Genomic DNA, 24,895 nt, shown 5'->3' with positions numbered 1-24,895 from the left:
GTGATGTAATAAATTTCTATGGCTGCAGTTGGGATGAATGCCGGGCACCTGGGTATATAATACCTAAGTAAGGGCAACCCTTCCCGAGTAAACCATGTGCACTACCAGAGTACTAGAGCTCATACGCCTGGGCATGTGGGTTTTTTACTGTTCATGATGCCCAGGTGGATGGATTGTGGGTTTCGAAGGTTGTTCGTTCCACCTGGGCAGATACCAAACATTATATATAGCCGGAGCGATCAAAAATTACCATCTGTTGAATATTCCAACCCTGCCTAGGTGGCACCTCCAGGGCTGCACTACCTAGGTATTGTCGAGTCTCTTAACGGCCGCTCATTTTGGTTCTAATAATTCAATGAAATCGCTACTTAGATACTTAGGTATGCGGAGCTATGGAGGCAGGGATATGTGAAGGGTATTGCTAAGATCTAACCCTAGAGGCAATGATGAAGGTAGTCAGCTCTCTCAAGAAGGTAACTATCTGCCAAGATTGATACATGTTTATTATTGATTGCAAATATGAGCCATCAATAATATCTTGGAATGACTGAAATGTTAATGAAGGGGTCAGGTATTCTTTGTTGTGGCCATTGCTGTGGCAACCGACAAAAACACGTGATCAATATAGCGCGCTCTGGAACTTCCAGATCAATGGACCTTCCCACATTAAAAACAACAAAGTTCGACAACATCGAGTTGCCAAGGGCCTCATTGATCCTCAGCTTCAATGTAGTGCACCAATCGACATGGCATCCCCGAATACGATTTATCCAGCCTACCACAGTCATCTTAACCAGCATTCGCGACCAATGTCCCGATCTGCGGTTTCACGTTCGGGTTCCAGACGGGCTTCCCCAATCTTCCAACAAGCAGATTCCAAAATATCAACCTCCCGACACTATTCTCCTGGTGACAGCTCTGATGATGAAGTACCAGAGCCCAAGTTTAGTGCATCAGTAAAAGCGCTTTTGGATGGCGACGGTCTGGGTTCTTCGTCTCATCTTCAGAGGGGACATGCCGCATATGAGAGACGAGCTGCGGCCGGATTCAGAAGACAGAGCCAATCGCCGCGCAATTCGTCGCCACATGACAGCTCTAGTGGCAGCCCTGCGCCACGAGTCGTCCGAATTGGAGCGCTATCATCCAACTCAAGGTCCTCGCGCGAGTCTTCCCCACTCTCCAACAGCCAGAGTGCCGAATACGAGCCCCAGGATCGCCCTAATGACTTTATTACCCCTGCCCCCCGGCCCCGAAGTGTTCGGATCAGCACGTCGCATAGCCATTCACGATCGCCACCAGCTTCAGTCTCGCCCTCTGCAAAGCGGTCGTCTGAGCGGAACTCTGGAGATGAGTACGGGAGCGGCGACCGATCTGGTAGTGATCACAAATTGCATTACGAAGACGACCCAGCGTCTCGAATTGGCACATCCTCCGTTTTACGAGGTCGAAACGGGGATGACTTTGGCCCCCAAAGCTCGCTGCGAATCAAGCGCGTTGGACGACTCACTGGCACATTTTTGAATGGACCTGCTCGGAGGGGGGTCCTGCGCAGACAGAGTGAGGAAAATAACGAAGAGGACTTTCTCCACGAGGGTAGAGACAACGTGGATGGGGAAGGTGAAGATGGAAACATTGACTATCAACCTCATGGATTGTCAAAACCTTCTACATATAAGGTATCGTGGGCAGACCCCAGTCCGGTGCAGGAGAAAGAATCCCGCCGGTACGATCAAGCCGCAAGAAGTTCTAGGGGCGAAGGTCTGTTTTCACGCTCTTCATCTCCAAAATCATACGGATCCCAATCCAAATCAACACCCGCCTCCTCAGAACATTCTCCACGGCCATCAAGTGCAAGAGAACAACCGCTATTCAAGGTGCCATCTATACCATCGCTACCGTCAGCCAAAGACCAAGAAAATGACCTGCCATCAACATCCAGGCGAACTAAGCCACAAGCGTTGAATTTCTTGGATAAGCCCGAGAAGATGTCATCCATGTACGATACTCACAAAAATGAACCCGTAGAGACTCCGTCAGGGACTTCACGAAAGGCTCTTGCGGCTCGAAGTAATAACACGCCTCATAGGCCAGCTCCTCCACCACCGAAAATGTCCGTTCTTGAAACTGCCACTGCAACTGCTGGCGCATCAACCTCGCAGTCCCGCAAGAAGCGAACACAAGTCACCATCAATCACAAACATTTTACCCGCCTTGATTGCATCGGCCGTGGTGGCAGCTCCCGTGTTTATCGCGTCATGGCAGAAAACTACAAGATCTTTGCCCTCAAGCGAGTGAATTTGGAAGACGTGGACCCAGTAACATTGGCTGGCTATAAAGGTGAAATTGATCTTTTGAAAAAGCTTGAAAATGTCGACCGCGTGGTGCGACTGTTTGATTGGGAGCTCAACATGGAAAAACACTGCCTGAGTGTTCTCATGGAGATTGGCGAGTCTGATCTGGAGAAAATACTCACATACCGTCTCAACGCCGAAGACGCTATCTTTGATATCAACTTCACTCGCTTTTATTGGAAGGAGATGCTTGAGTGTGTTCAAGCTGTACACAACTTCAATATTGTACACTCTGATTTGAAACCTGCCAACTTCCTCATGGTTCAAGGGCGGCTGAAGCTGATCGACTTTGGAATCGCGAATGCGATCCAAGATAATACTGTCAATGTTCATCGAGAACAACAAGTTGGAACCCCCAACTACATGTCTCCTGAAGCTCTGGTCGACTCGAATGCCTCACTTGGCCTGCCGTCCAGTGTTGGTAAAGTTATGAAGCTGGGTAAGCCCAGCGATGTGTGGAGTTTGGGCTGCATATTGTATAAAATGGTGTATGGCCAACCTCCATTTGCAAAAATCGCCAAATATTACGAACGAATTATGGCAATCCCCAACCCCCGCGTGCAGATCGACTTCCCAGCCTTTGGTGTCGGCGGATTCCCTGTCCCTCCTGGGTTGATCCGGACCTTGAAACGTTGCCTTCAGCGTGACCAGACTCTTCGTCCAACCATTGAAGAAATGCTCGGCCCAAGAGATCCCTTCCTGCACCCTGATGCCCAGCTCGAGGGCGCCGTTCCTGTCACACAAGATATGCTCGGTCGCATCCTTGCCAACGTTATCCACCACTGCAAGGTCCGCGGTATTCCAAAGGAAGAAGAGCTGACGGCTTGGCCTGCTGGATTCTTTGCCAAAATCAAAGCCGCATTGGAAGAAGAAAATTCCTAACATTCCTGTCCGGTCTTTACTACTTTAGTTTCCATTTTGTTTGAACCCTTTATTTCCTGTAAGAATGAATTGATGACTGGTTGGTTGGTGTTGGATGGACTTTCTTTCTTTTTATATCTTTTCTTTATTCTTTTTTGGACGCACTGGTGGTTGATCTGTCTGATCTAATCACTTTTCTTTACTCTTTCATTCTTATCCTTGCTCCAAATGGGCAATTGGCCACTTCTGCTTACCAGGAGGTGGATTTTTATTCTGTATATGACTTGAACATGATGATATTGATATTTCATCGCAATGAATTAAAAGAGGACTCTTAAAGCTTCTTGGACTTGGCTTTAGGTTTAGTTTGGTTAAATATCAATTTTTGAATGATCAATTCGTCTCATAACACACAAGGACTCCTTGTTATATCTCAGATTTTACAGCCTTGTACATTTTCAAAAACAAGAAGATCTTTTTCTTTGAGTCATGGTTGATATGCATTTATGTAATATCTTTTAACTATGCCCTTCAAGGGGCCTAAACTTGGGATACTTTTTCACCTGAAAACCAAACACTTGAACATGAAAATGCGCCAGGAACACCGAAGGAATAACTAGGTCTAAATTGACCAAAAGAACCCCGAGAAAGACATTCACAGTTGTGTCCGGGACACGGTGGTATCGAAGACAGACATGTTGTCTGACAGAGGGGCGATGAACAGAGGAATGGCGTGTAATGATTCTAAACGAGCAGAACGGCATTGACACATCCGTCATTCTCGGGACTTTGAAAGTTGTCAGAACCTCGAATGGTTTATTGAAGAATTTGAGGGACAACTTACACATTTGTAATCTGGGCCCATTTACCCCAAACAACCTTACCGGTTGTGGTGACAAGACCCAACTCGGATACGTTCACTTCCATGATGGTACCCTTGGTCAAAACACCCAGCTGAGTATATAGGGGGTTCTGGGGGTTCTTCTTGACGGAAAGGATGGGCAGTTGGACAGTGACACCAAGTTCAGGGCTAGAAAAGGTATGTATGTTAGTTTCCCGTTCACTTGACGCAGAAAAAAGGTAGAGGTAAGCATACTGGGTGACATTGGCCTTCTTGTAACGTAAACCCATGGGACGAATAAATCGCTCGTATTTGACGGGGCGACGAGTGAAATCACCACCGACGAAAGTAGGCTTGGTGATCATTCGCTTCCAGGACTTCTGGTGAGTCTTCTTTCCGGTGTTGACCACCTTGAACATCTCCTCTTCACTAATACCCTTAACTTTAGGCAAGGGAACGGCGAATTTGGCCGCCTTCTCTTTACGCTTATCCTTAATAGCACTTGACAAGGCCTTGGCGTTGGTGGCCTGGGATCGGTCGAGCAAGTACTGGGGCAGAGGGGTCTTGGATGGCTCGTCGGGAGCGGCAGACTTGACGTTCTTCTCTTCCTGCTCCTTGATACGCTTCTTCATCTGGATCTTCTCCTTGTGTCGCTTCTGCTGGTACAGCTTGGCCCTCAGACCGCGCAGGTTCTGAGCATCGTAGGATGCCTTGTGTCCCTCACGGGCCTGGCGCTTGCGGACTCGCTCATCGTGGTCCAGCCGCTTACCGTGCTGCTTCTGCCAGCGCTCGATGTACCTGGTTGGGGTGAATGTCAGTTTTTCGTGGATCGAAGATTTCACCAGAGTGGTTGGCGGGGAGAAGCATACTCGTTCTGAGGCTGTAGGCGGAGAAATCTGTTAGTAAGTCTGATATATTGCAGCAACTGGGATTTTCAATTTGGAATTTGAAGACTTACCATGATTATTAACTACACAAAGAGTGTAGAGGGTGAGATGATAGAGACGGGGTTTGTCTGCAGATCTAATCGCAGTGAAAAAAGTTGTTTCTGCGGCAAAGATAGCGATTCACGTGACCCTCTTATCAACTAGATCGAGTCGGGCGATTCTAGAGAAGTGATAGGTTGAAATTCCTACAGAATAGGGTGTAATTTTGATAAAGATTCTCCTCTTTGTTCAAATCTGAAAATCTCTATGCTTTGAATGATTCTTTTTTTCCTAATGCCCAAATTCTTGGCTTGCAATCCTCGAACGCTCTAATGCGTTTTTGGTCACGTGAACCTACGGGTGACAAAGCGGCCACAAGCGGATTTTCTCGAAGAAACATAGAACCGCTTCTGCATCTCAAGCATCAAGGCACCCTTTCATTCCTCCAATTGCTCTCGGTCAACAAGGAGGATTAATCCACCATGTTCTCACGCTCCGTATTGCGGAGTCTCGTCTCCGACCTCCGATGGACTGCTCCGTCAATTTCGTCTGCAGCTCCCCTTCCGCAACGAGCCTGCCTGCACCAAACTGCTTTCCTTCGGACACCGCTCCAAGAATCTCAGACTCAATCACCTTTACCAATCTCAGAGACACCATTGAATGCTACATCGCAAGCACAAACCTCTGACGCGGCCAAGGCGCTCTCATACGACTCAACCATCTTTAACAACATTACTCAAACAGACGACATCCCAATTTCCAAGCAACCCGTTGCGCCTACATTTGACTCTCCCATTCAAGTGACTAAGTCTCTCATGTCGCAACTTCCCCACCTCGTCGGCCAGACACCACATTATGTTGTCGCTGAGCTGCACGCCCGGCCTTACCTTTTGACGGAAGGTGATCATCTTCGCTTGCCATTCCTTATGCCCAAGGTTAAGACCGGAGATATCTTGCGGCTCAATCGGGCTACCGCTCTCGGATCCCGTGATTTTACTCTCAAGGGCGCATCTCACATTGATGAGCGCCTATTCGAGTGCCGGGTCCGAGTGATCGGTACCGAATCAGAGCCCCTGCGCATCAAGGAGAAGACCAAGCGGAGACAGAGACACACAAAACAGGCCCGGAGCAAACACCGTTATACAATCATGCGGGTAATGGAAGTGCGGGTGAAGTCTCCCGAGGAGTTGTTGGAGGAGGGCGCGGTAGTGACTGAGGATGCAGAGGACACCCCTCAAGTTGAGGCTCGGTCATAATGAGAGTGACGAATAGTCAAAAAGCGCCTCCCATATATCAAGCCGAGGGCTGTGAACTGTCTTGCCGAGGCAGCATATCATGTACAGATACTAAATGGACTTTCGATAATCCTTTGTGTGCATTGTATTCTATATTTACTTTTCAAAATCATTTATGGAAAATGGAATTTTACGCCGGAGTTGTATCATGATATTAATGGACAGTTGATCCAGTCATTAATATGTTATTTGGAAGTCAGAAGCTGGGATATCAAATTTTCGCCAATCGCCAGTATTAGGACTTTTGTTTAAGCAAGTGACTTAGGTCGTGGAGTATATCTCTCGGAGTCACTTTTTTGAAATATTTCAGGAATGGAAGTCCTCGTCTCCTGTTCTATTGATAAATTGCTATTTTGAAGTTGAAAGTCTCCTCGCGCCTCGGAAAAAGGTCCTTTCATCTGATCTTGAACAAAACCATCTTCGGGTCCAATTGTCTTCTCATCTCCATTCAATATTTGAATATATGAGAAAACGACTCATTATAGGAATAATCGAGGAAACACTGGCTCTTGAGTTATTCCTCTATTTGTAGTGTAGCCACCAAAAGAGAGATCGCAAAGTAGGTAGACAAGCACAACTAATTCCAACTGACTGATCATCAGAAGATCAGGCCGATGGCTCAATACAGCCATAAGTGAAGTCATCAAGGCTATTAAAGTCGAAGCTTTTAACCCAGAGAATGGAAATCATGCAAACGCTGTACAAGTCCATGGTTCATGGCAAGGATATTCAGAGTATACTCACAGGCTTCCCAAAAGATATAGACCAGACATCACGCCTTTTCTTCAGAGCTACCTGCAATTGCCAGGCCATATATATCGGAAGACTCAAGTCTATTCGGTTGAAAGACGTGGTGTACATGAGTACCACGAAAGGTCATATTCTGCTATTCTATGACATTGAATATTGAATGTCAACCCATCTGGCGATAACTGTAAGGGAACAATGAAGAAACAGCTCTTCTGGCCACCCTCACAACTTGGCATCTGATAAAAATACACAAATGGCTCTTGCCACCCTAATTCAGGTTCGCCTCGTTATGGGGGGTTGCGGCCGCTGGGGAAGAGGGTCCTATTTATATATTACATTAGTACTATTTTGGCAAAAGAATAATCAGGATAGCTCACCACTCTGGCCAGCGCCAGCACCAGTGCCAGCGACTGGAGCACCGCTGCGATCACCAAGGCCTCCACGGCCACTGTAGGGAGCTCCAAGGCCTCCACGACGTCCAAGGTCACGACGATAATCAAGGCGTCCACGGAGTTCACGATCACTACGGCGACGACGACGGTGAGTAGGACGGCGGGGACGGTAGGGAGCTTCCCGGCTTCTACGTCCAACTGAACCGCCAGCTTGGATAGCTCCAAAGCTTCCACCACCACCAAGAGCAGCAGAAGTCCGGGAGAAACTGGCAGGAGTAGCATCGATTGAGATGTTATAAGAACCTGGAGAATTCTGAGAAACAGGAGCAGGAGTAACAGTGGTGGTACCAAATTCTGTAGCTGCGGTCTGTCGAGCACGATCAACGCGACGTCGTCTGGGGCGCGGAGGGTGTCGCCCACCGGGCTGGATCATCACATTTCGGATATAGAAAGCAGTCAGCTGTCCAAGAGAAGAGTCCTGGGTACCAGGTTGAATCAAGACGTTCCTAAGATAGAACAGATTGAGATTGGCCTGGGGGCACTGCTCCACAGCGTGCCCATGGAGGCGGCATTGTAAACAGAATACCTATTTCTTCAGTCAGTCGAAATTGACAAGTCTTGTGGCAGTCAATCAAATTTGACAGGAAGATTGGTAGATTATATTAGAAGGCAACACCTGGACTTACCATTCGATAGCCTTGTAGAGATGAAAAGTTCAAGAGTAGAAAATGGGGGATGGAATAGATGGTTGAAGAGGAGAGGGAGGTAGAAGGGAATAAACAGACTTAAGTAGATAAGGCAGGCACTACTAGCATGCAACTGGCTCAAATCACACCAAAGAAATCTACCATGTGAAAATATACGTGAATATTTACATTTTCCAGGCACTCCTCAAATCTTACTACCTCGAATCCATCCATTCCCATTGGGTTTCTCAAATCAGATACACTACTAAGAAGACTCGACAGGGCAAAAAGGGCATTTTCCGCGTTATTTGAATGTGACAGAATGATTGCATTCAGACTCTCGGTATGGAACTGTTAAGCTGAATATACAATCTCCGTCTCAGAGTCCTCGATATTTGGCAAGAAATATGCATGGAACTGATGAATATGTTATTGGGCATGGTGTTATTATACCTTTTGCAATAGTGATTTAAACAAAGAGTGGGCTTTTCCAGCTGTCTCATTGACATTATTTCGTTACATGTTTAATAGGAAGTGGAATATAATAGCCATAATGTCAATTGCGTAGCCTTCGCCACTGGAGTTTATATTAGAAAGAACAAATCAGGTACATAGAGGAGCTATAGTTAGCTCAAAAAGCATTCTGAACTACTCCATTGGCTTGCGTTCAAAGACCTGCAAGATATGCTCCTTGCAACAAGCAGCTGCAGCATCCAAAATTATGTGCAGCTGCGCATCCTCAGCCATTGGATTGAGACCCAGCTACACCAAGAATATAAAACAATCTGTCAAAGCCCTCTAGCCCCCTCACCACCAATCAACAGATTCACATTGATGCCAGCCAGTGAATGAAGATTTGTGTCCCCGTTTGAATCCCGCTTGAGAAAATTAGACCCATTTACTAGAAGAATTTCGACGTATGCGAACAAACCACGTAGTGTAGGGGTGCTTCAACAGCTTTCTCACTGAGGAGCAATGTCAGGGTTCTTACAAAGATATCTTGAATAGCTTCAGTGTATGGGCTTTTGAGATGATGAGGAATTGTTCTTCCTTTTGCCGTCACATTGGTCCCACTATCGATAAGGTCATGTAATGCATTCTTTATAGCTTTTTGATATTGCCGGCTTTCAACTGTGGTCTGATTGATCGAGTAGCTTTTAGATGCAGCTAAAAGTAAGGTGCAATAATCTGCGTCACGGGCCTCCAAATCCAACGATGGAAGGCCGAATATCGGTTTGGCACAGAGCGACCTAGACATAATCTCATGGGAACCAGTGGTGCTTCGTGTTATCCATCTTTCCTCCGCTTCTTCATCATTTAGCATGTCTCCTGAAACTTGAATGTGCTTGGAAAAAGTGGAATACAGGTTTGCACCATGGCTAAGAAGTCGCTCCATCACGCGCATTTCATGGCCTTGAAATTCAGGCTTGTATTAGGGTCACTATCCTGACATATAGCAATGTAGACATCTCGGAGTCCTCGATTGGCTGCCTTTTCAACTTGTTGGAGGCCTTGGTTTGCGCATATTAGAAGTATCATCATGAGACAGAAGAACTTCTAAGGTTTCAGGTTGCATCGGCGCAATAACACGAAAGACAGCCGCTGCGCTGACAGCGCTATAAGCTATGAGTTGTTTGATTGACAACCTCGATAAACAAGTCTTACCCCCATCATCCGCAGAATTCACATCAGCTCCTCTGTCAATCAAGAGGTCGACAACTTCTCTCCAGAATTCTCTAAAACCTGACGAGTCTAATGCAACTTGCAACGGGGTCTTCCATGGTTCTCCCGAAGCTCGAGGTTGGCGCCTTTTCCTATCAGATACGGCAGGGCTTCTACCGCATACCACCAGTAGAAGGAAGCTTAATCTGACTGGATTCTGGCAAAAATAAAATATCCACTACAAAAGCAACATTCGCCGAGCTATCGAGTGAAACGGGGAACGCTCTAGGCAGCAAGGGACGTGCAGGTCGATTCAGCCAAGAAAACCAACCAAAACCACAAAAGAAAGCTCAATGAAAGTAGGGAGTCAAAAAGTGAAGAGGTGTGTAAAGGTGTCCATTCTGTAAGTATCACAACTTCTAGATAAATGGTATAACTCGCCTTTGCAACGCAGAACGCTTTCCTGAATACTACGTATTGCTGCATAGGGCTCCCTACTACACGAGGTAACAAACTTTTGCAATTCATTAGCATGTTTGATTTGGATGAAAAGGTTCCTCTCCGCTGGTAATAAGCCGTCGGCCCGTCCCGCCGTCGCAACACCTCCACCGCAGGGAACGTTGAAGTTCATCCGAAATACAGCGAGTATTATCATATGATAATATTCGCTCATAGCATAAATAATCCTATTCCCATATTTGGAATTCTTGGAATCATTCTTTTATGCAGATGAAAACTCAGTCATTGATTCAGTGCACCGGCATGATGTGTAATCGTAACTTCAGCCCTAACCAGATCCCAAATCTTGCTGGAAAGGTTATCTTTATCACCGGAGGTAATTTAAACTAATCATCCATGAATACCGCCAACATAGAGAACTAACAGCATGAATAGGAACAAATGGCCTGGGAGCACAATCAGCTTTACAGCTGGCAAGACACGATGCCGCCCATATCTACATCAGTGGACGTAATGAGAAAGGCGCAGAGAAAGTCATCGAACAGATCAAGGAAACCGGGACCAAAACAGAGGTTTCATTCATTAAATGTGATCTGGCATCCCTTTCATCCGTCAAAGAAGCAGCCGAGCGATTCATTTCTCAAGTCCCACGACTCGACATTCTCATGTGTAATGCCGGCATCATGGCCACGCCACCCGGTCTTACATCCGACGGTTACGAAGTGCAGTTTGGCACAAACTACGTGGGCCACGCACTCCTGATCAAAAAGTTCCTTCCATTGCTACAGAAAACAGCAAAGGAAGTTGGCGATGTTCGCATTTTGCTCCTTACCTCCGAAGCGCTGAAGATGCACCCACGGGGTGGTATCATCTTTAGCGACCTTAAAACAGTCCAATCTTTTGCTGTTGGAGGTTCTTGGCAGAGGTATGGACAGAGTAAGCTGGCTGTTGCTCTCTATGCACGCGAGCTAGCCCGTCGATACCCTAGCATTCTGTCGGTGTCTATCCACCCCGGCATCGTGGGTACAGATCTAGTTGGCAATTGTGGCGTTTTCAACAGGGTCTTTCTCTATATGCTGGCGGGTGGGAAGCTTCTTGCGCCAGAGCATGGTGCATATACCCAAATTTGGGCAGCTACGGTTCCTCGGGAAGATATAGAGAATGGCCACTGGTATGAACCTGTGGGTAAGTTGGCTGATCATAAGCTAGGTGGCAACAAGAAGAATGATGTACTTTCTGAGAGGCTGTGGAATTGGACTAAGGAGGAATTGGAGAGATATTAGTTTCATGTGCGCACGGTCGTGATCAATGTTGTGCCTGCATCATACGACAGTTCTTCTAGTGTGTTGTTAGTACCAGCTTTAGTCTAATATTAAGATGATTTAACGTTTTCTAATATCTTAGGTATGTATATATTTAACTAGCAGTAGTAATAATTAGTATACCTGCCCACATTTTGATCTATACAATTTCTCTCCTGAAGTATCCCAATACATTCGAACAAAGGGTGTGGCAACAGGGTTTCTCGTCCGTTCAGTCGTACTTAAGCCCACTTGGTATATAACGCGGCCAAAACCAGGGAAGTTCTTAGCACTCACTTCGCCCAAAAGCAGCAACAAAACCTTATGGTAAGGATTCAGGTGAGCAGTATTGAGAATATGGTGAAACAGATGGGGTTGAATAAGGACGGGTGAGCCCGCTGAGATTTTTAGTACTCATTGCTTTATACACCGAAATGCAGATCCCAAGAAAAGCCAGTCTCCTCCAGTATAGAGGCAAAACTTATAGTCTTCAGTTTTTTACAGTTATAAGCTTCTTAGGGGCCAGTCGCCTAAGATTGAATCTCTGTCAAAACACAAATACTGAAATTTCTTGATATTCAACACTTCCCTTCCAAGTAGAATACACTATTCACACTATCCATAGCGGGACCCCCATATAGCAGAATCTATGGTCTTTAGATAGTGGGGGCTCCAAATTTATTCCAAGCGACAACCCATTGGGGCTTGACCTCTATGCTGTACATATCTTGGGCCCTGATTTGATTTACCGCCATCCATTGTTCCAACCAGCCTGTTCCACCACAAATGCAATCGCTAGTTCGGTGAATCGTGCCATGTGCTGTCGCTGAACGTCAATAGTTTATTCCCAATCCACAAGTGGAAGATGACTTACATCAATAGAGAAATAGCCCGTTTCATCATTCACCCACATGGTGTCGCGACTCCCGTGAATATAGGGATCATACTCACCAGGGAAATTGCCCCCCGCTAAGGGATTTCCTTCCGAGGCAATAGCAGCCGGGTAGTTGAGTAGGGTATATGACATGTAATCGGAGCCAGCGGACCTTATTCTGTCAATATTCGGAACCCCCAAGCCAAAAAAGAAGAAAGGTCAACCTACGGTCCGAGATCATATATCTCCGCGGGAATTGAGATGTACTTCTCGCTCAAACTCACGGTCCAGTTGGTAAGAGCCGCGTCAGCCTGGGTCGATATAAATCCGATAGTCTCGGTCGCGTTGCGGGCAACAAAGGCTGTCATGTCCTGTACGTGAAGAAATATTCGCATTAACAAATACTACTTGCAGGCTGGTGAGCGAGTTCCACAGCACAACTTACAAATTCCATCATCGCACCGATTCGCGTGCCTTGCTCCTTCTTGTAGCGGGCAATACGCTGGCTGCCCAATAAACCACCCTCTTCGGCTGCATACCAGTGGAACTCGACAGGGCCATTCTTAGGCGTGTATCCACTCTCGGCCAAAAGATGGAAGGCCTCCAGGATACTCACCGTACCCGAGCAGTCGTCATCCGCACCAGGGGCTGGCAGGAGGGGGAAGAGATAGTTGGCTGAGTCCTGGTGTGCACCGATGATGGTCAATGGGGCAGAAGCATTGCGGACCTTGGGTTCGAACCGAGCAATGATCGATGACTGAGGGAAGGGATGGGTGAAATACTCGAGCGAGATATGGGTACGGAATGGAGATTTGGCGATAATCTTGGTTTTCAATCCGCGTCAGTTCATCCTGTATTCAGGCAGGTGTTGAGGTGAGATACCTCAGCAATGTGCTCATGAAGCCATTCGGAGCTCAATTCGCCATGGATATCTCCATAGTACCGGTTGTAGTACCCAGTCATGTGGTAGAGAACATCAGCCATACGCTGTTGGTCAATCTTTGGGAAGAGAGGCCGGATAAGGCTTTCATGGACCAGGTCGGGGAGGTCTAGTACTCATGGTCAGTCAAACATAAGTTGATCGAGGATCACACAGATAGAGGAAACCCACGAGGCTTGCCAGCCGTCAAGTCATGTACCTGCTCAGCATAGAACTCTTCATGATCGGTAATGTCTAAGAACTTCTTTCCGTGTCTACGGAGGCGCAGCTTGTCTCCTTCTGTCATCCATTGTGCCTTGGAGTCATCGCCCAGGACATGCAAGAGACGCGGTTGAGTAAGGAGCAATTCGGTTTCAGGTTTCAAAGAGACAAGTGCCGCGACTGGATCCGAATGCGCTTTCAAAGCTGCAGTAATGGCCTCGTCAACTTTGTGCTCGTGCGCACTCGGAGTCTTGGACGCAGGAGCGAAAACCACTTGCGCGTCAGCCGCTCTGGCAACATGGGTTGTACCCACGAGAAGGATTAGAATAAATTTCAGCATTGGGGTGGGTGATGGTGGCCGCAGCGACTTTTTCTAGATCTTTACAAAAAAGAGCGAAGCGATCATGAAATTCAATCGGCTTAACTCGATTTCGCCAGTACAATTCCGTTGGCAACCACTTCGAGGCTCTCGAATCGATTACAGGCTCAATATTAGTAACAAAAATAGTTCTTGGGGTAATTGAATTCGTGATAGCGGTGGAATCAAAAGGAGATCAGCAACATTCGAATGTTACAGTTATCGTGAGGGGAAATCATCAGCACGCGATACGGAGATAAGTTGTGTAGGTAAGAAACCAATCAAATGGCGACTTTATGTTGCCAGGGCAAAGCATATCTATTTTTTTTGAAAGAGCTGAATGAGAGAAACACCATTACTCCAAATTCACGAGCCTATGAAGAATAGTGGGCAACGTGTACTGGGAAACGCCAGCATCATAGAGGTCATTGTGCAGTCGTGTTAAGGAATCATCATCTTCTCCAATGATGGGCTTCCTCTACTTCAATGGCATAGACCTTGAAGCCCGCCCACTGAATCACTGCAGGAGTTAGTTTTAGAGCTTTTCACTTATTGAATCCGATTACAGATGATTTAACTTGTAATCCATGCCTACCTAGATACTGCTGAATAGGAATACTTTAAGATATCATCTCCCAATATCCACCTAGATCATGAGATTTACAAAGCCCACGCTAACCGTATTCAGGTTAGCATTCTCATGATTGTCCTTATTGATAACCTGACCGCACCCTATTACACTGTTAAATACCTTTGAATGGTACCAGTTGTTTTCAGTCGTCCATCTCAATCCCTATCAAGAGCCAGGTACACGTGCCATTATAGACCAACGGCAGGATACGTAAAAGAAAGATTCAGAGAATGATCATTGAAACGAACGAACGACATTCGAAGGTTCAAGATGTGCTTGATTGAAAAAGGTAACTTAGATATTCATCATTCATACGCGGTCTCCAGACCGGTCCTGTACATAAAAATAATAAAATAGAAAAAAACACCAACAGAATCATGCGCTTCAAACAAATTTTGGGAGCTATTCCACTCCATGAAAACGCCATGCAGAAGTGTCATGCAGCACATCAGAAGATAAAAATGAGGAAGAATAAGGGGGGAATCAAAGGGGCTGAAGGGAGGATAGATATGATGGGAGGAATGGGGAAAGAGATGTATTAGATAAGGGCTGGTGTATCATTCTCGTCCATTTCACTCATCGACGTGGCTGGAGAAGCTAGGCCAGAGATGACAGAAGACGAAGCGGATATTCCGGCAATGACGCCAACTACATCACCCATGACCTCCTCGTAGGAGGCTGCAGTTGTGGTTGGGAGACGGGAGACGGGCTGTTTGGCTGCTGTTGCCATTAACTCCTCGATACCTGGTTTCTGGGGAACGTGTTGGTTGAGGGTTGTGGCGTTGTCCAGACTTTCCAAGGCAAAGCCCATGAACTCAGCATTCTTGTGGCTAACACCTAGAGTCCAGCGGTATTCGCAGAGTCGGATACGGTAGAACTCAGCTTCTTCGTTTGTTGGTGCAGAGATGCGCAGCAGCATGCCAAATGAGCCGATCAGTGAGAAGTTGGTGCGGGCGGACGCGGGCCAAAAGGATCGTAAATGTACAGGTCGGAGTCTGTTGACAAAATCCATAGCGGAGATTAGGCGGGTCTTCGCTGCTGATCGACAGATGTGACCGAGGTACGAGTCTGTTCCGTCTGTAGCGAGAGAGCGGACGATGCATCGGTGCAGGGTGATCTCGGTGGCGAAATAAGCGAGGTGGAGGGCACCGTTGCGGGCATTTTCGTCGGTGATGGTCTCGATCAGATCGTCGTTTGAGGACTCCATTTTGAGCGATGCTGGCAGGGATGAGAACCACTCCTTCAGGCAGATCTGTGCTGGTTTGGCCTTTTCCAGTATCAAGCGTGTTCGCTGGTTTCCAGCAGCGGCAAAGTCTTCAATGGCTCGTAATGTGTAAAAGCGGTCCAGAATATCCGACAGAATGGTCGTTAGAGCCACCATGTGGCAGAAGAGAAGGGGGCCATGACCAACAGTTTCATCGTCATGAGAAGAGTCGGTGCCAGACGCGAAGGCGTTCGAGAAGTCCTGTTCCACGAGGTCCTTTACGGTCCAATTAAATGCAAATATATGTGAAGGGCGACCATGAACAAGCGAAGACCACTTGTCCTGTAGATACAAAGCCCAGGCCAGACGTTTCCGCAGACCCTTTTCCCAAGTCTTCATCCGCCAGTTGGTACAATCCTGATGTAGACCAAGTTCAAAGCCAGCCGTGACTAATTGACCATTCAGCGATGCGGTTGCCAGTGTCGACTTTTGCGTCAACAACAAACCGGCTTGAATGGTGGAGATGCTGGGGAAGGGAAGAGATTCAATGAGCAATTTCAGCGCCAAACTCTCCAAGCGGGCAGCATCTGGTCGTCTAGCGGTCTGCGAAGTGGTGCTAAAATCCACAAACTTCAAGGTCAACAGATACACAGCAGCCAAAAGCATAGGTAATAGTTGACGACGTTCGCGATATGACTGACGGAAAGCATCTTCCATCAATATAGGAAAGGAAGGGTGCACGTGCTCAAAGAACTTCTCGATCAAAGTGGAGCCATATGGAGCAACCAGGCTCTCGATAGCATCCAGTGACATTGCGTGCGAGTCTCCGATCGATACGGTATCCATAACACGCATAAAACTGAAATCGTCGTCTGCGCACTTTCGGATGCGGGAGTTCGATACTGTACATTCGTCGTATTCGTCCAATGGCAGATATTCTAGTAGTTTTGGTTCCAGTTCGGTGGTCAGACCAATATTCTGGGTGGTTTGATTAAAGAAACCTGGACGGATCATAGCACTGGTCTGTTTTGGTCGAGTGATATGGTTTTCAGGAATGGGATAGGAGGGTGCAATGTAGGGACTAGGGCAAGGGTCAGTATGCCAACGTACCAATGCTAAAAGTCTAAACTAACCGTTTTACAGAATCCACATCCTGTGAATCTTCCAGTTTCCTCTTCTTTTCCGCTACCTCGTAGCCTGTAAATGTGCAATCCTGGCGGTGGAAGTCACACGAGTAACATTTATTGACAGATTCCTTCATAGCGCAACGGCTCTTTCTACGTAGACAGGCGTCGCAGCTGGGTTCATTCCGATGCAAAACGTGGGGAAGAGTGGAATTGACGGAGATAGGGGATGGAGAGAGATTAGGAGTGGATGTCGACTGGGCCAGGAGTTGGTCTGATGGGGAATGGGATTGAGTATAGGCCGGTGAGGTAACGGGACCGGAGGGCTGGATCGTGATAACGGTAGCCATGACAGAGATAGGCAATCGAGAGAGAGGGAGATAGTGTAAAAATAATAATGGATTGCAATTCGTAAATATCGCCGACTAGTTGGGTCAAGGGGCGTCTACGATTTGACACCTCCACGCTCCTACTGTAAGTGGCAGCCATAGTTAGCGGTCATTCGTTCAAAGGGCGGATCTGGCAAGGAATAGATAGGAAGAGGAACGCACGAGATATGCTTATCAGGGTATCTGAGGATTATCTCCGAGACTAGCAAGTATGAAGTATAAGATATAAGAAAAGTAAACGGAACGGAATGAAAAATGAAAAATGAAATGAGAAATGAAGATAAATTAGGCTCCTGCTAAAGACTGAAGCAAGATGAGATACCGAATAGATCTCTCCGTCATTGAGTAAGTGAAGAATTAAAGAAGGGTAATGACATCGAGTATAAAGACATAGTTCCAAGACGATCAATGGTTTTCGTCTCGTAACAGAATTCCTCAAAGGAAGCACAATTATGATTTGCAAATTGTCAAACTTGATAAGCCACGTTACCCTGATTGGAGGAACCAGTGAGCCTCCATTATATTACGTACTGTAATTGATTCTTCCCGCGTTATTCCTGCCTCTTATTAATGGAAACTGTTAGCTAAAATAGAGTCTCATTGTGATTGTCTGATTTACCTCCTACTACAGAGCACATTTAAATAAATGGAATACATGGAATACTTGAATACTTGAATATAAAACATTCACTAGTGAGGTTGATGTTAAAGAATACTCTAAGTTGGAACCAATCAAATGACATAGATAAGGGTGGTGAGAGTTCAGCAAATCAAGATAGCCTGAATTCAGGATCTCGGGGGAATTTGTGGGGTTGATCAACCTCATTACTCATCACTTCTTAATTAGGTCTAGTGATGTTATTACACTCCACACTCGGAGAATGAATCATTATTCCCGATTCAAGGACTACAACATACTTCGGAACTTTCGGTAGCGTCACTCAAATCTTCACGGAGGATTGTTGGCCGGTTAGTCATTGAAACTTGATGGTTCACCACGTGCGCCAACCCGTCTCTTCTGCGGCTCTCCCGATAAACAATATAGCAATAGCTTCTCCATAATGATATGGCGAGCGCGTTGAAAATCAATTTGGTTTTTCGCTAGTCGATATGATCCATACTACTGCTAGCTATTCCTCAATTGGCGGCATTGATGTTGGCAATCGGGAGGGACTTTTTCCCCACTGGTATAAAACATGAGGTATGAAACTCCCCATTCTCAAGACTCAAGAAGCAAACTCCGAGTATGGGCCGCAGACTTCGGTCGTCCAGTTTGTGTGCGGCAGTTTCGCTTCAAAGTTTGCCAAGATGTTTTGTCAACAGGTCGTCCTAAATAAACACTAGGGACCTTAATCAAGTGCATTACTTTTTAGCTTCCTCGGAATTGAAGTTGGACTTTTACCCTGCTGTGGAGGCTCCTTCTGAGTAAACATGTTCATGGGTTGGGTTTTGTGATGCCTTGGTGCCTGATTTTTGCCTCATGCTAAACTTCACTAGGTAATATACGGAGTACATTACGATAAAAAATGGGTTTTTGGGTTGGGTTTGGGTTTACTCCGTACCCTCCGAACCGATGCCCAACCCATATGGTTTTGGGTTGAGAAGCTTGACCCAAACCCAAACCATTTCAAATGAGTTGGGTTGAGTTGGGTTGGGTAAACCCAACCCAGATGAACACGTCTACTTCTGAGCCTCTTCTCGTGGATGACGGTGGGTCGGTTCTACACACTCATCTCATCAGCACCATATCTCACTTGGAAGTATCGTGATTGACTTACCGTGCATAGACATACAAGTGACCTCGGAGTGGTAAATATTCTCTACGTCGTAAAGCTGAACATTGACCGATCGAATTATAACAATATACTACTAGCTTTCTATATCATACTACAGAACATTCAGAGAATCTTTACAAGCTCCGATTGGTCTAGAGATGAGGTTTTACGCCTTTGAATAGGCAATTTCATGTTTTCGTATCATACATATGCAGTGACTTGTCTACATTATTCGCGCGTAAATCGACCTTGTTTTTCCATTTATCAAGTACCACGGACCAAATCCATAGTGGTTATAATTTGTGAATTCATCGGTCTAATGTTCCATTCGGCCAATAATATATTGGAGCTTTGCTCTCGTACTGATTGATAATATTGATCCAAAAAAAACGAAATGAATGATGATGGTTGGTTGAGATAAATTATGTATATATAAAAAATTTCAGAAGGCCCGAGCCGCGGATCGAACGCGGGACCTCGCGCAGGAGTGCTTAGGAGTTGCTGCCCTAAGCGCGAATCATACCACTAGACCACCCGGGCTTCTTGATAAAGTTGATGCTGAATACAACCGTTATAAAGCACTTCACAGTCCTTGAGAGACCAAGGGGATGTCAATAAACCCTCCGAGCTCTTGATCAGGGAATATTCTTTTCAGAAGAAGGAAGACACTGCTCATTATTTAGGTTGGGTTCTCGGTTTCTTGATCTTGCCTTGCCACATGGAGTTATTCTCTACGGCACTTTTCCACGTCGACTATGTATACCGTATGATATAATCCTTTTGAGCCTAGCTCATCAGTTAGGTATATGGTCCGTGCGTATCATAAGATCGATATCATGAACTATTAACACAGGAGATGTTAGACAGGTTTTATTAAGGAGACTAGACTTTTGAACCACTATCTAATAGTATCTGTCGGTACACCTGTACCAAGTGTGGAATAGCTATTCGATAAAGGTGATGAGGCTAACGCCCACTTCTGACACCTATCACAGGTAACGCTTTACGCCCCTATGATATCTTTGTGTCCTCTTGAAGTGGTTGTAAAGTCTGGTTTTCATTCTTAGTTTGCTATCTATTATAAAGTAACAATTTGATCACATGACTACTTTGTTCCATATTCCAACAGTATCTATGTACCTTTGAACAAAATTTAATGGCAGCTTATCTACTCAATACTTATCAACTCAAGTAGGGAGTTCATCGTAAGTTGTTCGCTAATATACATATTTGCGAATAGATCGTAATTCGTAGTGTCAGGGCGTCCCGACTCCCCCAGTGGCTTGAGACTCGAGATATGAATAATTATTGAGGGAAGGTCACCACTATCATTGCTAGCATCGTTATTTAGTCCCAGACGCTCTATATTGATTAATCAATGATACATAAATCGCTAACTTCCAAAACAATTTCATCCATTGTGAGCCATAATACACAGAGGAAAATAGGAGAAGGTAAGGTATGTGAAATGTTTTTCGTACAGCTAAACTTAAACGGATTTGAACCCTTAGCTCTTCACACTAGCCGTATTAAGACTGAGGGCGATCCTTTAACTCAAATTTAGTCACGTGTTATTACAAAAAAGGTAGGCGGTGACTTGTACAAGCGCTAAGTCCGCGAAAGTTCATTCTGATCCACATACTAAAAATAAGAAACCAAAAAATATTGCAAGGAGGGGGATTCGAACCCCCGCACCTTTCGATACTTGAATACTCTTCGGGTTATCCAGAAGAAGTATGATTACTTGAGTCAAGCGCCTTAACCACTCGGCCATCCTTGCTATTTGATGTTTGATCCACCCGTTTTCAAACTTATAGCCTTAACGTGACGACTGAATTATCTTCAACCTCTTTCCACGCCATACTTCCAAGAATGTGTCGGTGGTCCAGCCGCTGAACTTCAGTATCATTACTTCCAAGGTTCTTCTTGTTAACCAAAAGAATATCCAAGTAACTAGGTAGGTATTTCAGATGTCATGTGAACATCCATCCATGGATGAATATATATATGACAATGTAGCTGGGTAACCCTTGATCTACACTACCAAATACAAGTGCAGGCGACTCTAGGTAATTACCTAGGTATTGTTTTTCTATCTGGGCACTCATCTGGGAAATTTGATGTAATGGGCAGTCCTGCCAGGTGGAAATTTCAAGGTATAATTTTTTTTTTTTCAAATGACATCCCAGGTGCCCGAGTGTTTTCATTACCCCAATTTCCCATTAATCTTGAACAGTAAGCAATTAAGACATATAGAGGGAATTTTATTCTCAAAACAATGACGTGAAGTGAATGTGGCTAAGTTAGCATCCATAAATCTTCAGTCAGCCAAAACATGGCGTAACATAATCACGAATGGCTCGCCAAGTTTAAGGATCTCAACAACCTCGGGCTTAACAGGTTCTCCAGATGTACGGCGCAGCTGATCTTGCTTCTTAATCCGACGACGTCGCTCAGACTCGGTCGGATCATCTAGTGCGTCAACCTCTTCGGCTTCATCTTCTGAGTCGGATGCTTCGTCGGATATGGTAAGGTCTTCCAGATCGGCCTGGAAAGAGAAAATGTTAGTCAATTGTATTAGGAAAGGGGTACTGAACATATACCTCATCGAGACCGAAGTCGCTACTCCGGAAGTTGGCAGTTCCCGGCATAACTTCATTTGTTGTGCCTTCGGCAGCCATCTTTTGACGGGTCTTGTTCAAGTGCCAGCGCTTACGGTCCTCATGCCACTTGATCAACCCGTTGATTTCGGCCAGAGCTACTTCTCTGTTTATTTGATTGACTCCCACGGCACCCTGGAATAACGCGTTAATGTCTAGCTTCCCGCCCTTAGGGCCCTTGCGCAGGAATTCGAGGATCTCTTCAATCCATGTCATGAGAGACTGGAACAGGCCATTATCGTGCAGGTGCACCTCGTGAATAAACTTGTAGAAATTATGTTGATGGCGAGCGCACAGATCTATGAAGGATTGTACTGTTTGGTTTGGGTCTGCAGATGCGTCTTGACGCTGGGCACTTTCAATCACGGCAATTGCATCGTCGGCGAATTGCGCGAAATCTGTGATACTGCTGTACACGTTGGCGGACTTGTATACTCGAACTAACGGTTCGTAGAAGATCGTGAAGAGGTCACGGAACAGTTGTAGGGTGACTGGTTCTTCGACAATGCTGAGCATCATTGCCTTGTCGCGCTGTCGAGTGTAGAGCTTGAGGAGCTGCTTCATATTCGCAAACCATTTTGCTCCTTGCTGCATCTCTAGATCCACATTATCTACAGCATGGTTCCAAGCTACCCAGGCGTTAAATACCTTGCCGATCTGCTCGGGCGTAAGCTCTGGTGACAAGAGTTCTGAGCGGAGGATGGCCACGATAATGTCAATGTCTTCATTCTCGGCCTCTAACCGAATCTCATTTTTGATTGATTCATCGGCCTCCACAAAGTACTTGAGTTTCTGCGCGAGTATCGGGTCTTCAATCTTGGCGCTGAGCGCAGTGATCGACTTCTGGTAATTTTTAATTCCATCATTGAGGGTCATGGAGAAAATGCGCTGAAGGAGAGATCGGGATCCAAATGGCTGGGCTAGGAACAAGTCTAGAACACCGGTCATAACTGCAGCGGGATTGGCAATGCGAATGACGTTCTTGAGTAGTGTGTAAGGAACAAGGGAATGTATACGCTTGGCTTGGGCAAACATCTCAGGTGAGTTGTCCTCGGCCAGGAAAATATGGTATATCGTTGCAGCAACCCTGGAAATGGTTAGTTGGTATCAACAATGGATATCCGATCTGACATACTCAATACGGAGCCATTCGGCAAACTTCTGGTATTGCGGACTGAGCTCTTCAATGGTTGGTTTCTCGCGGATCTCAGAGAAAAGCTTGGTCAATCCATCTAAAAGAGTCAGCATCATAAATAACGAAGAATTCCACTATGTTGCAAGACTTACTGCTTTCAACGATATCCTTTCGGAAATTCTCCATGTAAACATCCAGCTCTGCAGCGCGCTCTCTTGCAATCTCATAGAATCGTTGTTGCTCCTCAATTCGGATCGCGTCCATGTCCTTCCGCCTCTCCACATCCAGCAACTCCTCCTCGTTCAAGGTTATCGGTTGTGCGGTCAGAAATTCATCTACCGACTTGGATTCAGCGATGCGTGGGTTTTGCAAAATAGTGCGGAGGAATGCCCGCAATGAGACTCGCTGCTCCTCACGATAAAGTACAGCTTCTCGGGTATTGTCAGATGATGCGCGCGGTGACCTGGAATCGCGCGAGATGGTGCGCTGATGGCTCCCTGGGGCCAATGTTCGACCAGTGAATGCTTCATCACGAGAGATAGGATCTTGTGTTGAATTTGAAGAGATGGAGGAATTGTCGTCGTCTGCAGAGCCAAACCAGCTCGACATGGACGACTTGTTCTTGCGCGGAAGGGGGGAAGATGCTTGCCCGGAAACTCAGTACGTAGTCTCCGATGAAGCTTGGCGAACTCTCCATATCTCCTGCCAACATAAATGTCCTTATTGCCATCTTTACTGACCCGGATGAGGAATTCCTATACAGGATATTGTCAGTAGCTGTTCAATCAAGCAGGAGGGAAGTGACATACCGCATGGGGATGGTATCGAACAGTCCGCTTTATAGAGGTCACTCGAACCGCCGCAACGTTCACATCCCAGCTGTTGATAGCGTGGCCTTCTGGCATATTGACCAAAAGTCCATTATCGTTGGCCCCACGATCAACAACCTCCATTTCCGAGAATTGAATACGTTCCTCATATCCAGACGCTGTCGGTACGCCGGAAACCATCATAAGCTCCACGAGCTTTTCACTTTTTCGGGCCAATTTCCGTCGCTTTGTCTCCTCCAGGCGATCTTCCGAGGACGAAACATGTTTATTGGCGAATGACTCTAGAAACTATCTCGACTTATCAGTATCTAATGCCTCCGAAGCGTAAACGCGCCAACATACCACTTGTAGCTTATCCTGCCAGAACTCCTTCTCCCGAGCCTTGTCTAGAAAGGGGAAGTTGCGAACATGATGCACGAAAATGTAACGAAGAATCGGAAGATCTGAATCGACCGGGGCGACTTCTCCAAACTCGGATCGGAAGGGGGCGCCAAATCGCTTCAGCGCGGTGGGGGAATTCAACTCGGAGATTTCATGGCGAACCTGGCGGGCAACGAGCTCGCGCTTGAGATCTAGACGGAAGACCGTTAGAAGGTGGCCCAGTAGTCCCAATTGTAGGCCTAGGTGACGTACAATGTTCCTGCTTTCCCGTCAAGATTTCGCCTGTCGGCGGGGTCGCAGACGGGTCAGGCATGTCTCCGCCTTGACCGCCGTTAAAAAAGTGGTGTGTATGGTCGCAAGAGGCTTGTTGCTTTTTCCGTCAAGCAGCTAGCAGTCGATGAAGCGGAATCTCACACCCTGACCCTTCTTAAGTATGTTGTGGGGCGAAATCTGTCTGCCTTGGCCTCTGATCGCCGAGGTTCAAGCCGTGGAACTGTGATCGGACTGACTAAGGGTGATACAGCGGGTGTATCCTCAAATGAGATAAATCATGAGAGTACCTTGCGTAGAATCTGCGATCAAATTGAAATCAAATCCCAAAAAAGGAAGGGACGAGATAAAAATAGGAGCTGGCGAGAGCAAGAGTGATGTCGTCACCCGTTTAAGCTAAAGTCAAAAAAAGTTGTCAAGGTTTGTTCAGCCCGCAAACACGTGTCTAAATTTATATTGATTACAGATCTAGGCTACAGATGATGTCTACTTATTTGGGACTATAGGAGCTGAATTGAATTGGCTGCTACAGAACGCAGATTGTAGATCCTTCAAGGATTGCTCTCTCTGGCCCCTATAGGAATCTATAATGCATGTCG

General features: G+C 46.2%; 9 protein-coding genes across 9 annotated transcripts; 3 read left to right on the top strand and 6 right to left on the bottom strand.

The window, feature by feature from the left end:
- Positions 1–809: 809 nt before the first annotated feature.
- On the top strand, positions 810–3,233 carry N7495_009373 (serine/threonine/tyrosine protein kinase MPS1; the record flags this gene model as incomplete). Its single annotated transcript, XM_057212024.1, has 1 exon — positions 810–3,233. One exon carries the CDS (start codon positions 810–812, stop codon positions 3,231–3,233), a length of 2,424 nt encoding a protein of 807 aa, XP_057058887.1.
- Positions 3,234–3,956: 723 nt separating this feature from the next.
- N7495_009372 (rRNA-processing protein NSA2) lies at positions 3,957–5,014 on the bottom strand (the record flags this gene model as incomplete). The annotated part of the gene is made up of 5 exons (XM_057212023.1): positions 3,957–3,999; positions 4,057–4,242; positions 4,309–4,851; positions 4,923–4,933; positions 5,012–5,014. The coding sequence occupies 5 exons, from the start codon at positions 5,012–5,014 to the stop codon at positions 3,957–3,959; spliced, it is 786 nt and encodes a 261-aa protein (XP_057058886.1).
- Positions 5,015–5,461: 447 nt separating this feature from the next.
- Positions 5,462–6,235, top strand: N7495_009371 (mitochondrial 54S ribosomal protein bL21m; the record flags this gene model as incomplete). The annotated part of the gene is made up of 1 exon (XM_057212022.1): positions 5,462–6,235. One exon carries the CDS (start codon positions 5,462–5,464, stop codon positions 6,233–6,235), a length of 774 nt encoding a protein of 257 aa, XP_057058885.1.
- A 1,062-nt stretch (positions 6,236–7,297) lies between these two features.
- Positions 7,298–7,698, bottom strand: N7495_009370 (uncharacterized protein; the record flags this gene model as incomplete). The annotated part of the gene is made up of 2 exons (XM_057212021.1): positions 7,298–7,345; positions 7,402–7,698. 2 exons carry the CDS (start codon positions 7,696–7,698, stop codon positions 7,298–7,300), a joined length of 345 nt encoding a protein of 114 aa, XP_057058884.1.
- Positions 7,699–9,003: 1,305 nt separating this feature from the next.
- Positions 9,004–9,507, bottom strand: N7495_009369 (uncharacterized protein; the record flags this gene model as incomplete). The annotated part of the gene is made up of 1 exon (XM_057212020.1): positions 9,004–9,507. The coding sequence occupies one exon, from the start codon at positions 9,505–9,507 to the stop codon at positions 9,004–9,006; it is 504 nt and encodes a 167-aa protein (XP_057058883.1).
- A 1,022-nt stretch (positions 9,508–10,529) lies between these two features.
- On the top strand, positions 10,530–11,506 carry N7495_009368 (oxidoreductase, short-chain dehydrogenase/reductase family; the record flags this gene model as incomplete). Its single annotated transcript, XM_057212019.1, has 2 exons — positions 10,530–10,599; positions 10,659–11,506. 2 exons carry the CDS (start codon positions 10,530–10,532, stop codon positions 11,504–11,506), a joined length of 918 nt encoding a protein of 305 aa, XP_057058882.1.
- Positions 11,507–12,269: 763 nt separating this feature from the next.
- Positions 12,270–13,879, bottom strand: N7495_009367 (peptidase family M28; the record flags this gene model as incomplete). Its single annotated transcript, XM_057212018.1, has 6 exons — positions 12,270–12,344; positions 12,399–12,570; positions 12,627–12,769; positions 12,844–13,221; positions 13,281–13,447; positions 13,510–13,879. The coding sequence occupies 6 exons, from the start codon at positions 13,877–13,879 to the stop codon at positions 12,270–12,272; spliced, it is 1,305 nt and encodes a 434-aa protein (XP_057058881.1).
- Positions 13,880–15,066: 1,187 nt separating this feature from the next.
- N7495_009366 (putative C6 transcription factor (OTam)) lies at positions 15,067–17,206 on the bottom strand (the record flags this gene model as incomplete). Its single annotated transcript, XM_057212017.1, has 2 exons — positions 15,067–16,813; positions 16,866–17,206. 2 exons carry the CDS (start codon positions 17,204–17,206, stop codon positions 15,067–15,069), a joined length of 2,088 nt encoding a protein of 695 aa, XP_057058880.1.
- A 4,134-nt stretch (positions 17,207–21,340) lies between these two features.
- Positions 21,341–24,339, bottom strand: N7495_009365 (uncharacterized protein; the record flags this gene model as incomplete). Its single annotated transcript, XM_057212016.1, has 8 exons — positions 21,341–21,568; positions 21,624–22,767; positions 22,816–22,912; positions 22,968–23,459; positions 23,552–23,570; positions 23,625–23,933; positions 23,988–24,217; positions 24,279–24,339. 8 exons carry the CDS (start codon positions 24,337–24,339, stop codon positions 21,341–21,343), a joined length of 2,580 nt encoding a protein of 859 aa, XP_057058879.1.
- Between the last annotated feature and the right edge of the window lie 556 nt (positions 24,340–24,895).

This window comes from Penicillium taxi (genome assembly GCF_028828555.1).
Source record: "Penicillium taxi strain IBT 34144 chromosome Unknown utg000006l_segment0_segment0, whole genome shotgun sequence".
NCBI lineage: Eukaryota > Fungi > Ascomycota > Eurotiomycetes > Eurotiales > Aspergillaceae > Penicillium > Penicillium taxi.
The sequence above is the reverse complement of the archived record's forward strand: the minus strand, read 5'-3'. Positions and strand labels throughout refer to the sequence as shown.